Source organism: Phalacrocorax carbo, chromosome 22 (genome assembly GCF_963921805.1).
Source record: "Phalacrocorax carbo chromosome 22, bPhaCar2.1, whole genome shotgun sequence".
Taxonomy (NCBI): domain Eukaryota; kingdom Metazoa; phylum Chordata; class Aves; order Suliformes; family Phalacrocoracidae; genus Phalacrocorax; species Phalacrocorax carbo.
Genome location: NC_087534.1, coordinates 7051141 through 7063662, shown reverse-complemented (window position 1 = coordinate 7063662; position 12522 = coordinate 7051141). Strand labels below are relative to the sequence as shown.

The 12522-nt window shown below is 47.0% G+C and overlaps 1 protein-coding gene across 2 annotated transcripts in view; it reads right to left on the bottom strand.

Annotated features, from left to right (window-relative positions):
* HIVEP3 (HIVEP zinc finger 3) overlaps positions 1-12522 on the bottom strand; it is a 116783-nt gene that overhangs the window by 61450 nt on the left and 42811 nt on the right. The window contains exons 3-4 of one of the 2 annotated variants that reach the window (XM_064471201.1): positions 11237-11301; positions 628-6289 (exon numbers count right to left, since the gene is read on the bottom strand). In XM_064471201.1, the coding sequence (XP_064327271.1) occupies positions 628-5745 (5118 nt within the window). In that variant the 5' untranslated portion in view covers positions 5746-6289; positions 11237-11301. The remainder of the gene's footprint in view (positions 1-627; positions 6290-11236; positions 11302-12522) is intronic. The other variant, XM_064471203.1, reaches the window with a different exon arrangement.

The window sequence follows — 12522 nt, the reverse complement described above, 5'->3', positions numbered from 1 at the left end:
CTACCCTACTGAGGCACGTCTATAAATGTCACTGCATGCCTTTACGCTTCTTTGGGGGCCTAAATACACTTGCAAATCTCCCTTTGGTATTTTTAAATACTTTTAAGCATGCCTCTCCATGTTCATTAATGTAAGATCAGTAGATGCACAACCAGACAGAATCCCATTTCCCCAAGGTAATCCTTTTTCATTTGTAACATGCAAAATGTAGGGAATTATAACAGCATTTATGGGAAAAAGAAAAAAAAAAGTTGTAAAGCTATTCGAAATATCAAGACAAATGCAAATCAAGTCTAATCCTTTGTGCTTGAGCAGTGGCAGTTCATGGTGCGGTGGCGATTCCTACATGCTCTTTTGATTACAAGGCAAGTAGAAACTGGAGAAAAGCAATATGGCACATTGCCTTGCGGCAGGCTTGCCTTTTTTGGTTTGGTTTTTTTTTCCCCCCCTGCATTACAGTGGGCTTTAGCTTCTTCATTCTAAAAGTTTCACTGAGAACAAGTGCTTACCAAACTGAGAGAGGGCTGAATAAACTCCTATTAAACTAAGAATAGCAATTCCCCGTCCCTCGTCCCCCTCTTCCCATGTATCCAACTGGATGAGGAGAAATATATAGGATTGCATTACCTCTGTCATTTTTGGCTTCCTGGAGCTGGACGGGACAAGCCTGCCTGCCTCGGGACGTGGAGCAGTAGCCATGGTGTAGGTTTCCTTGCTCACCTTCTGCTTGGACCTCAGGAGGGACAGGGCTGCTTTAGTGGATATACCCGGAAGGTTAGGGTTATACAAGCTAATACACCAGCTGGCATACACTGAAGATCGTCGATCAACTTGCTGGATATGATTTGGCTTTATGTAGTTTAAATAGCACCAACTGACATTAGTGGTTGTGTGGAGACTGGGGAACTGAAGTACCTTCTTCGTATCTGTACCTTCTCGAGACTTCATTGCACTATGAGTGACCTCGGACAGAGGTGCAGGGCTTGGAGGGTTTGGTGGAGACTGCTCCACCAGTTCTTTGGAGTCTTCTTTCTTCACAGGTTGCAAAGGTGCCTTGCTGAGGAACTGCTTACCAGCTGGCTGCTTATACTCTTCCAGTGCCTCAAAACTTGGAGAACCTGAATGGGATACAGCCTGCTGCAAAGTACTTGGGATTTCCTTTGGCTCTGACTGCTCTAAGGGCAAACTAGGTGACGTTTCAACCTCGACCCTGCCTTGACTTTCTGCAAGAAAGTGAGATTTATCCTGCTTTTTTCCTTCTTCTATTGCACTGGGTGGCTTCACCACTTCCAACTTCTCTTCTGCTTCAGACACTTCCTCCTCTTTCACTCTCTTCTGCTGTTGTGTTTCCATTGTCAGCTCCAAGCTACCAGCTGGAGAGAGCATTCTTTTGCTTCCACCGACTGTTGATGGGCCTCCTTCGAGCCCGAGGATGCTGTCTGATGGGGAGGTGAGTGGCATATAGCCTTTTCGTTCTGGTAAAGGTAAGGGCACTGTCAGATACGGGCTCTGGAAAATGCTTCTTTGATCCTCTGTGATCATTTGTGCCAGATCGAAGCCTAGTCCGTGAACATCGGCACTACAGACCAAGGTACTCTTGGGTTGGCAATCATCGAATTTTGGGAGAATGATAGAAGAGGAACTGCACTGGGACTGGGTGACCAGAATCTGGGACAGTGTTGTGTACATCGCACTCCCATAGGACGGCATATTTGTCTGTATGCGAACGGGGACAACAAGCGACACCATTGGGTCTGACCGCGTAGGAACAACGAGCTGAGATGTAGATACGGACACTGAAGGACTTGTTGTGCAGGTCAAAGGATGCAACCTACTGTCTGAGCCATATTCTGTGCATGGGGAAAGACTGGAGGTTCCTGCTGCTGGGAATAAACTGGATTTGATCTGTGGTAAATGTCCACCAGCCTCACCTGGCAACTGGAGAGCAAACTGAGACTGAAGAGGCAGAAAAAAGGCCGAAGGGATTGGTGAGGAGCCAGGGTAATGCACCGGCAGGAATGAAGGGTGCTGCCTGAACGGCACCTCGGCAGGGTGAGACATTAAGGGAGGAGCGATGTGAAGCGGGCCCGGGTGGATGAGCGTTTGCGGCAGAGGCAGCGGTGGGGTCTGAAATATGGAAGGAGGAATCTGAGGCATGGTGAACTGAGCAGAGAGGATGTCAGACATAGTGTGTGCGGCGAAGAGCTCTGCAGACTGCCCTGGCTGTGGCAGGAGATGCTGGTAGGGAAAGATAGAAACCTGCGGGGACATGAACTGCTTTTCATGCAGCGTTAGCTGAGGTACAGGATGATGAAACACTTGCAGAGCCTCTGTGTAGGGCTGGGTATAGGCTGGCTCAGGGCTGTCTTTTGGCTGACTCTTTTCACTTGGGTAAGTGCCATGAGAGGGCAAAGGGGACGAAGAGGTTGGCTGATGGGGCAAACTTGTCGAAGGAGATTTACTTGAAGAAGGAATTGGATCCTCTGTCTCTGGCCGGCCTGCTGGTGCCGAGTCTGGCTCGTGCTCGGGGTGCCTAGTGAGGGACGCCTGCCTCACTAGGAAGCACTTCCTTCTCTCCTGTGGAGCCGCAGAGGCTGAGGGGCCGGGGGTTGAGGCAGGAGTGGATGACAAGCTCCCGTAGTCAAATGATTTACTGCGGGTCTCTGACATCTGGGAAGGATGTGACACATTCGGTGTCTGCTCAGAAGCAGATCTCCGCATTTCCCTGGAATGATGATGGTGGCTTGGTACCATCAACATATGTGAACCAATGCCAGGAGCCTTTGGGTGGGATTCAGAGGGCTGGCTGCTCGACTCAGGCTTGCTGTGATCCTCACGATCAAACGAGACAGAGTGGCTGGAGCCATGGGACATGCTGCTTTCCTGACTTGGGCTTCGGGTGAGAGAGACTGACTCAAAACTGGACTCTCCAGAGGACTGGGCCATTTCTGCCAGCCGCAGCCTCTTCTTTTTTGGTGGGAGTTTCTCTGCAGGCAGCTGAGAAAGGGTTTGGCTCCTCTGAGGCCACTGAAATTCCTCTGTTTTCTCTGGCTCTTTAGGAGGAGGCTCTGGCTCCGTTTCTGGTCTGTCAGGCTCTTCCGTGACCAGAATCTCTGGGACCTGGATGTTGGGCTGGCGCACCAGCTTGGGCTGCAGGGAGTGAGGCGGTCGGCTGTGCTGGGGTGTTTGCTGAGACGAGTACTGTGACAAGGGTTTCTCTTCTTCCAAGCTGCTCGCCTGCTCGATAGAGTCAGACTTCTCGAAGGAACTCGTATGCTGGATGACAGAGATCTCTTTTGAGGTTGTTCTTCTCTCTTTGCCCTCTGCACTTGAAGCCGGCTTGGCACTCCTGGAATGAAAGCTGGCACTGACCTCAGAAGGTGCAGATTTACCTGGATCTGCTGGTGACTTAATGGATTCACGGGTTAAGTTTAAAGCGACATCTGATGATGCCGGGTTTGCAAACTGAGTCCCTGGTCCAGTACTGGAGGAGGGAGTGTCGGACATCTCGAAAGCTGGGGGCTCCTCATCATCACCGAGACTCTTTTCCTTTCGTCTTTTTCGGAGCGGGGTGAGCTCCAAACTGCTCCCTAGCTTGTAATGCATCATCTGGGGCCACGTGTCAGGATCCGCAACACTTTTCTCAGTCTCTGAAGAGGTATGGGAAGTGGAAGAGCGAGGCTTTGAGAGCTGCAGTTCTGAACAGTAGTATTTCTTATGGGCTTCATAATTGTCCCTTTTCTTGTACCGAGCACCGCATACGTTACACTCATACATGAACCCTTTAACTTTCGGGCCCTTCCTTGACTTTTTGGTAAGATCACTTTCCTTGGTTTCAGGCTCCTCGGGAGGTTTGGAAACAATGTCTTTGTTCGCAGAGCTAACCTCCTCTGAGACGTATTCTACTCCCAAAGGTAGCTCAATAGCTGGTTGTCTTTTTAGCGTTCGAGGATGGGAAGAAAATGCTTGACTGCGGCTTAAGACTTCAGGCTCCATGATGTGATCATCAAATGAATAGCTACCTCTAAAGGTATGTGGGGAGCTTATAGTGCATGCAGCAGAAGGCATTGAGTGGCTTCTTAGGAGAGGCACTGTCTCTGTGGCACTGTGGGATTGCTGAAGTGACAATAATGATTGTTCGGGCTTAATTTTTTCACCGTGGGGTGTCAACACTTTCGATGCATCCAACTGGCTACTGGAACCAGACTTGATATCAAACTGAAACGGTTCTCTGTATATGCCAGACTTTGGAGATTCAATGCTGCTACGTCTAGATAAAGAGCTTCTTCTAGGCTTAACACTATCTATTTCACTGGTATCTACAACAGCTTCATTAATTGTAATTAGCTTAGTGATGTGTTCAATAACCTGTGTTCTAGGCACAGATAATGGTACCATACTAGGTTTCTCTTCGGTAGACAGGTGCGGAAACCCCTGGGTTGTGTTTGCAGCTAACGCTGCAGTCCTTTGCCCAATTCTACCACATTTCCCAAAAATAATCTCTGCATAAGATTTTGCATTAGTATTTGGTGGGCTGATCTGCTGCTCTGCACTTTCTGATCTTGAGAAGTAGCCTGACTCAGTACTCCCTTTGCTCCCAGGGCTCAGGAAAGCTTGTTCATCTATGACCTTCTTCCGTTCGCTTAGGCGGAGTGCAAGCTTCTGCTTTATAGTATGGGTATCTTCAGATTTATGGCTCAGAGCATGGTCTGACGACGGCTCCACAAACTGGGTGCTGTCCTCAAGGGACTGAGACATACTGGAATGAGACAATGAACACCGGTCGTGGCTGGAGCCTTGGCTTCCTCCACTCAGCAAGCTACCGGACAACAGGGTGTGCTTCTGCCTGGGTGAGAGCTCTACCGAATGGCCCGACATCGCACCCGTTTCCTCCTCCGAATCTGTGCTTTCTCCTTCTGTTGGCTCTTCGAAGTCCTCCCCGCCAATCCTTTCCATTTCCAAGCTCGATGGATACATCTCCGCTCCGATCCCTGAGGCCAGCCCAGCTTTTATTCGATGAGCATGAGATTTCCTATGTTTATACAAATTGCTCTTAGTCTTAAAAGAAAAGCCACATGGAATGCAAGGGTATGGCCTCTCACCTGTGTGTGACCTGATATGTTTTTGGAGCACACTTGGCTTCGCACAAGGCCTGCTGCAATACTGGCAAATATATTTGCCTGGCTTCTGAGGTTTCTTTTCCTTCTTGTGCACTTCCTCAGCTTGTTTTAAGGAAACCTGCGACGGGCGAGGGATATAGACCTTTTGAACGGATGGCATGTCCTCTCCAGGAATGATCGGTGAGTGGGAAGGTAAGAGCTGGCCGTGGTGGGAGTGAAGCCCGGGTGATGAAAAGGAGCCGGAGGGACCTGGTCTTACTGGATCAACTAGCTGCCATGTGGGACCTTCAAGGACATGCTCTGGTTTCCCAGGAGACATAAATGCTGGTGACAGTGCGTGCTGCTGAAGCTGCGAAACGTGGGGAGGATGTTCAAAAGAGGAAGGCTTAGGTTGCTTCTGATGTCCAGTCTTCTCCTGAGGCTCCTCTCTTGGAATCGGCAAAGAACCAGAAAAGTGCTGCTGCGGTATGATATCTCGAAGAGGGGTTCCTTGCGAAGAAGCGGAGCTGCCCTGGTACGTAGCTGCGGGTGAAATACTGGCTTGGAAAGCCTCTCCTTTGGGAAGCCTCTTTCTTGGACTTTCCTCAGCCTTTTTTGTGCTCTTCTGGCTTTGTTCAGGATCCATGACCTTAAAAGGGTCTTTGAATGCTATTTCGGGAAGGTTTTGGCAGGCTTCATTTACAAATAATAAAGGTCTCTTCTGTAGATTCCCTGTTTTGCCTGCATTTGCTATGAAGCTGGAGCCGCCAGGAGATGGTTGTTGATTTAAGATTTTACTAAAGTGTCACTGGTTGCTATTTGATTCAAAAAAAAAAAATGTTTCAAGGTCAATAAAGTTCACATTGGTAACACATGACAAACTACTTCAAAGAGAGAAAACTTTCCAAAACTTTTAGTCCAAATATTTTCCTTGTGAACTTGGTTAAGGCTTTAAACCTTGCCATTTTATTTCAGTTGACAGTGGCAAGCCTTCAAAGTCAAGATGCAACCCACAATGTGTCTCTTGTTTGTTATGCAAACCTTTGAAAACTTGAGACTTTAGTGCTCATCTCATAATGATCTTTCTTTCCTGTGCAAGGAAAATAACACTGAACGGTGTATGTCCTCCTGTGTCTTCCTTCTGTTCCACTTTTGAGTTCAAAAGCCTTGGAAAAGTATTCCCCACATTTCTGTAATTACATCCAAAAGAAAACAAACAGAAAAAAATTACTTCAGGATTTGTATTTAAGTAACTAAATGCTGCTACTTTTATAGAGAGTGACAGTAAATATTTTGCACAAAAGAAATTCAGAGTAACTGTTTGAATGTCTACCATTCATGAGACACTGCTTTTAATGGTAATATAAGCATAAATTGTACTAAGTCAAACCTCAGGGACTCATGCTTAGCTTAATGCACGCACAACCTGGCTCTGTAGCAGTAACCCAAGACAGTAACTTGAAACGCAGACAGTTTTGAAAAATGTATTAAAATGGTTTCAAACTTGAATTCCTTCTAATCTCCTGCACACATTTATGGTTTTACAATTTTTATAATTATATTCCTCTTCCAAACGGACTACACAGTAGAGCTGGCTAAATACAAAGCACTGCTTAATGCAGCACATACATTCACCGATTAATAAAAAGCAAATCTTTTCTGCATAAAATCTGCGCTTAAGCTTGCAATGATTTTCAGTGCCATTTACAACAATAGCAGGTGAAGAGAAAGCGCACACACTCTTTTACTGAAATGTTGCCTCTTTAATTTCCTGCCTTTTGCTACCAAACAATGGTGCCAATCCAGCTCCTGTGGCATGCACACGCTTCATACAGGCGGGATGTCAAAATTAGCTGTCTGTAAGGGGAACCCTTCTTACAATGAATTTGAACGGGAGGCTCTATTAAACGTACCACCCTTGTCAACCAACACAGCTATCAATGAGACGCCTGGGGAGGAAATACTCCGATTCTACTGAAATAAGACGGCATCACCACGAGATGAAATAGAAAATGGGTGGCGTATTCCTAAGGAAAATAAGGATGGTGTTTTGTAAGTGAAGCAAATTGATACATGTAATTTACAACAAGAAAAGAAATATCTTCCTTCTTTACAAAGCTATTACCTGCCTCAGGGTGCAGTGCCTTGCTATGACAGAATTGCATTTGTTTAATTATGGGAAATTGCTCAAAGCCCTGCTGCTTTGATCCTGCCCCATGCAGGGGGAGGGCGCGTGGATGGGGCTGAAGTGTAAACCCGGCAAAACAGGGAAGCACAGGGGACTGAGGTTTTAGCTGCACAATGGCCCAACTTCATCTTGAGGATCACCAGTGAAGAGCCAGCAGAAGAGATTGGTTGTGTCCCACATGAAGACCCCCAAGGATTACCCACTCCTTATTCATCCCTACAACCCTGTGGATGCTCCACGTTCAATAAGAAAAGAGAGACGTGGAGTGTAAAGTAATTCAGTTTAATTCAGCAGAGTCTAAAGATATGATAACACCCTACGACACATCATGACCAACCAGACTTTACAAAAGTGGTTAAAAACTGGCTCTTCTTTGGACAGGACTGATTTCACCTAACCTTAGATGGCCAAAAGTCAGTGTTCAAGCCCTTAGACATACCTCCCTATACTATCACTGAGAGAGGCTGGTGCCGATGAGGGACCCAAGGTGGGCAATGCATCCCACAGTAAGGTCTTAGTTCAGTGAGACTGATTGCCCTGAGATGTCATCTCTTATTGATTGAATTAGTGGCTTACTTGGCCAGCTGTGAGATCTACATCTCAGGAAAAAGTACAGAAAATCAATCTTATCCTTAAACTTCACCTTCCTTTTCCCCAAATATAGGTTCTGCTCCCCTCCAGCATGAGCTTTGCATCTTCCCAGGGCCTGCAGAGCACTTGCCCCAACTCGCTAAGAAAGGTGCTTCATGTTTACGGGCTCATTGCTATGAGGAGCAATTAATTACATTTTGAAACCCCTTTTTAGAGAGTGCTGGCTCCTTGATGCTGACTAACGCTAACTGTGGTCTGGGCTAGACCTAGAGCACTGTACTTACAGTACAGGACTTACTCAAGATCAAAGACAGTGGTTGAGCTGATTTATCACATTGATTTTTGCCCAAGATGCTGTTCTTTGCCCCACTCGTGACACAGAGAGCACATTAGCTTGGTAGAAATTGATTTAAGCAGAGACTTTTCCAGCAAGTGCAAAATGAACACCGCCTCCCACAAGCTCAGGCACTCACATTTAAGAACTGCCAACTCAAGAATGCCTGAAAAACATTTTAGTACCGTATTTTCTCCTATAGCCTCGATATTCACTCCTAAGTTTATAATAATTAGGGTTGTGAGGAAGCTTCCTGAGATGATTCAATATCATCCCAAATGTTCAAGCCATCCTCAGCCTTCTCTGATGAACACATGGCCCCCAGCTGATTTTGTTTAGGAACGCTGCACAAGAATTAACATTTAAAGAATTGGTCAACAAACAAGCACACCTGCTGCCGAAAGCAGCGAGCACAGCCATTCTGGGACAATCTGGCTACTTCCTACATCTTTTTTCCATTACTGGAAATGGCCCCTGGAATGGCAATGGCAAAAGATAATGCTCCTAGTTGGATGCAGTTACTCCAGATTGATTCCCCTCCAGGGAAAATTTAGCAGTGCAAAATAAAATCACAAAAAAAAATGAAGTCCACCCAGCTATAAATTGCAGGGGGGCTTCTCCCCTATGAACTAAGAGACATGGAAGAGGAAGGGAATGAGAGCTTCCAAAAAGCTGGTTGCAGATGCCTAACGCTGCTCTGCCCAGCTCAGATATAACCTAGAGTAGCGAAGGAGCGTCTCACGGCACCCCATCAGGTAAGAGATGCTGCTCCCGCTGCTCTCTTCCTTGCCTGATGCATCCCTCCAGCCAGCAGAGACGAGGGGGCTGGTGTGGGTCAGCCCTCCGCAGAGCTCCTCTCCTCACACGGTTTCCTACTGGCTCCTTCTGGAAATGCAATGGGACATACGTGGGTGGGAAAACCTACTCTTTTTTATCTCCCCCTTATCTGTCCAGTTTCTATTCCCTTTACCACGGTCAAAAACCTATCTTGAGACTTCAGCCTTTTAACATGCATTCCACTTTCCCAATTCTCCCATTTTTTTCTCAGAAAAGGCGCATCTTTTGCTTTTACTTTCGTCTCCTCCTCCTCATGACCTTCTCTCTGTCATGTGTTATGCCTTTACTATTTTTACTTATCACTTTCACTTAGCGTGTATCTGTACTGCGCTCTCTGCAGAGCCACAGAACGGCAGCTAACGCACAGCAAGGCCGGTCGTGGCGTTGGCACGACGTCAGCAAACCTTTAAGAAAAGTCACATGGATTTTATGGCACATGGCTTCCAGCTGCTAACATTGCAAGTCTGTGGCCAAATCCAAAGTACAGGCACTAAAACTGGGGATTCCAGCTATTATTTCTATTCAAGCATCATTTCTTAAGGTTTTACTTGAAATGCAATGGAGCGAACGTGAACAGAAATGCCTGGTTCATTCGCAATGGCGGAAACAAAGACTGCCACCCTGATGAAAGAAATCAATGGCAAAATTCCTGATTTTAATGGGGCCAGAATTTTACCCTAAAGCCTGAGATAAAATGCTTAGAAATGCCCTTTTAGAAAGTCACAATTGTTGGTATTTTTAATTACCTTATTACAGCTGAAAGGAATTCCTGCAAAGAGGCCCAAGCGCACAGTCTCTCCCAATCCTAAACCTCACCAAGTCCTCCTAAAGTGTTTGGGGAAGAACTAGCTAGTCTCAAGCCTTAGGCCGGACCCTCTGTGCCTGGGACTCTCACCAGGTATATGCAGCCGTGCACCCAAACAAGCTCTTTAGCACCAGATTTGGGTTTGCGGCTCCCCGTAAGTGGGAAGAGAAAGGCTGCAGGCTGCGCCCGACACCTGAGCTCCAGGCGGGAGCATCACTGCAGCGACGTTTAAAGGCATCAGGCCTTTCTCTACATTGTGGTTGGCCCCCAGACACCTTCCTTTCAAGTGCCTTGTGGAAAACTGCAGTGCCTGGCTTTCTGGCGCTTGCCTTTTGTTTTGAGGATGCTGAAACATCTCGTTACAGTGGATCCTTAAAACCCTGTTGGTGGCAAAACTCTGCTGTTTGCAGTCCTCAGGCAGATGGAAGAATTTTCTCTGCTGTTTGGTCCCGTCCCAGCCGTATTGAGATCCAGTTTGATTAGCGGGAGGCTATTACAACTCTGCCTTTTCTATACCATTCCAACCATAACAGCATTTTCTTCTATACACCAAATTTTAGCCTCTTTTAAGGACGCCGGGCGTATGTGAGAATGCCTGGTGTGCTACTAGAAGACCTGCCCATTTACTCTTCATGATAACTTTTAAGCCATTTGGCCAATTTTAACCAAATTTAACCAGTGACCAACATATTTGAGATACGTTAAATGTGTTTTTAAATCTTACAAGTTTTGTGAAAGTGAGTGTACTAGGCAAAACACAAGTTCTGATTTCTGCTTTGCTGAGGGACAGGTACAGCTCCCTTCTCGCTGGCAGCCACCAAAACGTCTTGTCTATGGAAAAGCCACATTCAGCATTTACCCCTTTGTAATCTACAGGTAGATCAACCTGGAAAGACACACCTGTGGGGAAACAGATCCCTTTTTTCAGTAGTTCACGATGTTCCTCAGTTCCTACAAAAAAGCTGCAAGTCCACGCTTTTTAAAAGCAGATGAGGTGATGGGTGAAGCACAGGGTGGTGGGGCATCCTGCTACCTGGAGATCATGGCCTTTGCCACTAGCTCCCAGCTGTAGCTTTGAACGAAAGGGCAGATGCTGTCTTAGAAATTCGAAGTGATTTATGGCTGAGAGGGATTTACAGTGCAAACAATGGGCAGCAGTACCAGATCTCCTGTCATTACTGCTTATAACAGGCTCAGTCATATAAAATGCTAGCGCAGCACTGGGAGGACTCACCAGGCAGAAGTTTCTCAAATATATTGAAGAAAAAGCAAGGTAAACCAGCCAAACAGAAAAGCAAGTGCTGTTCCCAGGTTGAGCCCACTGCAAAGGGCAGTGCACGCATCCGGGGTAAGTCACTAGGGAAGAAACAGAGGTTACTTACAGTGGACTTGGTAGTCTGCAATTTTGACGGTGTGTCTCTTTTGTTTGCCCACAATTTAATTCAGTCTGTAAAAGAAACAGCGCGTTGGAATCGTAATGCGTGTATGTTAAAATGCCACCTCAGCAGTGAGCACCGGGGACTTACATCAGGGGCCCTGATGGAGAGGATTGCTTGGTAACCGGAACCGTACACAAACTCAGCCCCGACAGCTGGAGAAGCCCTTGGTGACTGCGTTCGCCTCCTTCAGCACATTTACCCTGATGGTGACGTGCATGCTTGTAGGAAACACATCACCATGGGGTAGTCCTCCTCCTGGACGAGGCTGTGCAGCGCAGGCAAGGCAAAAGCTCCACACCCTGGTAGGGGTTTCAGGTCTGCTCAGATATTGAGTATTCAGATCAGCACGCAGGTGCTGCAGCCCTTCCTCCAAAGCTTGCATTTAGTCCTGAGTTTTGCATTTAGGCCACCTTTAGTTTGAAGTAAACCATTCGGTTCCTCCAGTTTTAAGTGAACCGTTCAGTTCCTCACTGTGCACTTACCTTCCACAAAGCTCTGGGCACGACAGAACTGATCTGCACGTGGGCCAGGCTTAGATAAAGGAAAGCGACATTCCAAATGAAGATCTACTTTCAAAAATGCCCGAGCATGGACCGTGCTCTGAGTATACTTTATGTGCAAAGAAAAGGACATTTCCTTCACAGAGAGCAAGCATTGCAGTTCCGGAGGAGAATGCATGGTTCCTCCAAGCTGATGTCCCCATCACAGGCCCTGTGCCCAGCGGCACCTCTGCAACCCACTCTGCAGCGGAGGGCTTTGAACCTGCCACCAGAGCCCAGCTCAGAGGATACCACGGTCAGGACTAAACACCTCTCTCTTCCATTCCTACGTGGTCGCAGTGTTTCTGAACCACTGAAGGAACAAAGGGTGGCAGCACCTATTTCTTACTAAAGCACCTCCAGAACACAATCCTGACTGCACAGAAACCCTGTTTTTCTTACAAGCAGTTTAAGGTCTCTCAGGTTTTGTGATGAGTTTATGAAAGCTTCAAGGGGGTTCATGTTCAGAGGCAATAACTCCTTCCACAATTGGATGCTGCAGGACAATCTCTGACTTTACGGCTCATGTGCCTAAATATTCCCAAAGTTTTGAGCTTCATTCCTGCCTTCAGCCCCAGCTTGATGCCACCTTGCCTTTTTATCGTACTGTGTCCAATTCTGGCCTGCACCTTCCTTATCAGCCCGACCTCGTGCTACCACAGTCCTGATCATGCCAGACAAATCTCCACC